The sequence below is a fragment of the Leptinotarsa decemlineata genome, unplaced genomic scaffold (genome assembly GCF_025532065.1).
Source record: "Leptinotarsa decemlineata unplaced genomic scaffold, Ldec_3_MD MMD2_tig00026363_RagTag_RagTag, whole genome shotgun sequence".
NCBI classification, from domain to species: domain Eukaryota; kingdom Metazoa; phylum Arthropoda; class Insecta; order Coleoptera; family Chrysomelidae; genus Leptinotarsa; species Leptinotarsa decemlineata.
This window is the reverse complement of record NW_027412706.1, coordinates 1168917-1172096: the sequence shown is the minus strand read 5'-3', so window position 1 is coordinate 1172096 and position 3180 is coordinate 1168917. Positions and strand designations below refer to the sequence as shown.

The following is a 3180-nucleotide window of genomic DNA, read 5'->3' as shown; positions in this document are numbered from 1 at the left end:
AATTGTTATTCAGGTTCAATGATGAATTCTCGTATACAGTAATATCGAGAGAGAGAACACGTATATTATTTTTCATTTTAGTCATATTGAATAATGACCATTATTATTGAGAACAGAAAAAAAGTAACAAAATAATGATTTCCATCCTATTCAAGACGTAAAAACACGATATTGTAGTTCATTGAAATACATTGTTTTATTCATAACATGCCATGTTTTGTTCAACAAAGGCTATATTTCAATTAAATTTTTCACTTTTTTGGACTAACTAATATTTTGAAGAAAATTAACTGCATAACAAAATCTCAAATACCTTGATAACGGTTTAATATTAGCGATTTGGACAAGTTTTCATAGTTTACCCAAAATCAGCTTGAAATTCAAAAATATTAAAATTTCAGCGATCCCTCTGGAAAGGCGAAGACAATTGAAGTCTTCCTCAAAAAGAAGAAAATGGTACATGAAGGAATTTTTCTGGATTTTTTTAGAAACAATTCCTACTTTGAATAATTAATGCCAAAAAACTATTTTTGTTTTTCATATTCAACACCTCAATTATTGAGAGGAATTTTCAGTTCTAACTTAATGATTTTATTACAGTATATACAATAAAAATGACCTTCCCAACATTAAATACTGTTTTAAAAAATCTGTTCAAAATCTGTTTTTCCGTTAATCAGCTATCGCCCCCATACGAACGATGACTTTCAGAAGTTGAGAAACTTGTGCGAGCTAAGGACTAACGAGGTTTTACCTTTAAACGTGTGATTCCTAACACGATAGAAATATAATTTAAAAATAATCAAAATATGAAATCTACTCTGTTTTTTATCTATCCTCTTCTAGCAGTGAATTGTGAAATAAGGCATAACAATTTTGTAGTTTCTACCATTGAAAAAATGTCTCTGTATATTTCATTGAAAAGGGGTGGCAATGCGTAAAACGCCCTAACTAGCTACCTGCTTCAAATTTGGGGTTAACTGAGTAAATCCAATGAAATTATCGTCCAGCATGGGAAACAAACTCATTGTTAACCTCTTTTTGAGATATGTGAAATCCGATAGGTCTGAAATTCCGAACTACAATTTTTTTATTCATTAAAGGAAACCTGAGTCAAAATTGAAGAGATTATCGATGAATTTGAAAAGAACAGGTGTTGCTGCAAATACTACGGGATTGGTTCACTTTTTATAATTGAATTTGAGTTAGTTTCTCTGCAGTGAATTGAACAAAATTATTATGCATTTATGAACTTTAGAGAAACCTAGCTGGGTACTTATTCAATTTGACTTTCCTCAACTGAAAGGATTATGGGGAAGATAACTTCAATATATTTCTTCAGTGTTGAAATTCTCAAATTGAAAATACACTCCGTTTCTGATTTTATTGTAAGGTCATCGGAGTTCATTCAAAGGTTTCATATTACAAAAAGACAAATTACTACAAATTTTGCAGTCGGTATTTATAATTTTCGAATACTACTACTAGTTGTTTTTCATACGGGATATATGCCCACCCCTGTAACTCATATCAAAAATTACAAACAAAATGTCAATTTTGTTTCGATAGGGGTCCGATTTCGGTATAAAATTCATACCCGAAACATCACCTGCTTGATATTAGCAAAGAAGTTTGGATACATGTAACTGATGCACACCCTCATATTTCAATATTGTTCTTATTTTATGAGAAACAGGGAATTAATAGTGAACGCAGATTGCTGATATCGGACAACTTTATTATTGTAAAGGAAGGCTTAGAAAATCAGCTGAATTTTCGTATCACTACCATTGAGATTTACCCCACTTTTAAACCAAGTTCGGAAATGAATAAATGAATATATGACATAACTATTCAATGACCACTACTGAATCAAATATATCTTCCACAAAATTCCATATATAAAGTTTTTGTTTCGTAATACGAAATGCTTTTTATTTTCGAAACCAACCATCATATCGATATTAAAAACAAATTGGCAATGTTGCACGCACAGTCAGAACAACAAGAATACAGGAAGATGAATAAAATTGAATTTTGCAATATGAATAAGTTTCAATATCAAATGTTAGTGACGTCACGACCAACGGTTTTACTCGATTTTGGAAAATCTACTAACAGAAAAATTGTAAAAAATATAGAGCGAGGTACTTTTATACATATTATATATTATAGAATTATCCCAAAATAATATCAGTGTAAACGTCCTTTGTTTCTCATCAAACGACCGACCTATTCGGTTATAGTTTTTATAACTCACCCCACTCGAAAGGAATCATCCCTTTCGACATGCCACTGCCTCTGAATAACTATACGTTACGCCTGACATAAGATCACCATTCAACAGGTACAGAATAATAGCACCACGTGAAATGGAGGTGGGGGCAGGACTATCATTTTAAAGCACGTGGAACCTTCCAGGGTTCATCATTCTTGTCTAAGTACGCATTGACGCAACAGTTGATAGTATCGTGAAGTGCCGAAAATGAAAACCGAGGTGAGGAAAGTGCAAGTAGTGTCCGAGACCCGGAAAATCAGGAAACCCCTCATGGAAAAGAAAAGGCGAGCTAGAATCAACGACAGCCTTGAAACTCTGAAACAGATTTTGCTGAATTCCAAAACTACGTTGAAAGATTGTTCGAAAAGTGGACAGAGAACCGCAAAGTTGGAAAAAGCGGATATTCTAGAAATGACCGTGAGATACCTCCAACAGTTACACGGAAAAATTGGGGAAAATACTCCGAGTGCGAATAAAAAGGAAACTATTGCGATTAGGCCAGCTGACAGTTCCTGTGAAAATGTTCGTATGGGATTCACTTTATTACCAACGAAACTGCAGAGCGGGGAAGTTGTCTACTTCATTCCAAAAAATATCCCAGTAGTTAGTAGTAGTGTTGGTGATAATTGCGAAAAAAATAGGGAAAACGTTTGGAGGCCTTGGTGACAAAGACTGTTATTAAAAATTTGTAAATATGTATAAGATATAAGACTGTTTTTGCAAGAATGGCTGTGATAAGTTATGTTTTGAATGTTATATTATTAAAAGTACTTTATTGAAAGAAGCTTTTTTACCAGTAGATCTCTTACATCAAATGAAAGTTAGGTATTAATAGAAAATAAAATTGAAAAATTTTTAATATATCTTGAATGGGTAGAGAGTTATATAGTCAGGGTTCGGTC

At 32.8% G+C, this 3180-nt stretch overlaps 1 protein-coding gene across 1 annotated transcript; it reads left to right on the top strand.

Annotated features, from left to right (window-relative positions):
* The first annotated feature begins 2435 nt into the window (after positions 1-2435).
* On the top strand, positions 2436-2944 carry LOC111507518 (transcription factor HES-2). The gene has a single exon (XM_023162833.2). The coding sequence runs from the start codon at positions 2486-2488 to the stop codon at positions 2942-2944; it is 459 nt and encodes a 152-aa protein (XP_023018601.1). The 5' UTR covers positions 2436-2485.
* The last annotated feature ends 236 nt before the right edge of the window (positions 2945-3180 follow it).

What these genes read in the sequence shown, in the direction of transcription:
- LOC111507518 (XM_023162833.2), top strand. Translation starts at nt 2,486, where the DNA reads ATGAAAACCGAGGTGAGGAAAGTGCAAGTAGTGTCCGAGACCCGGAAA.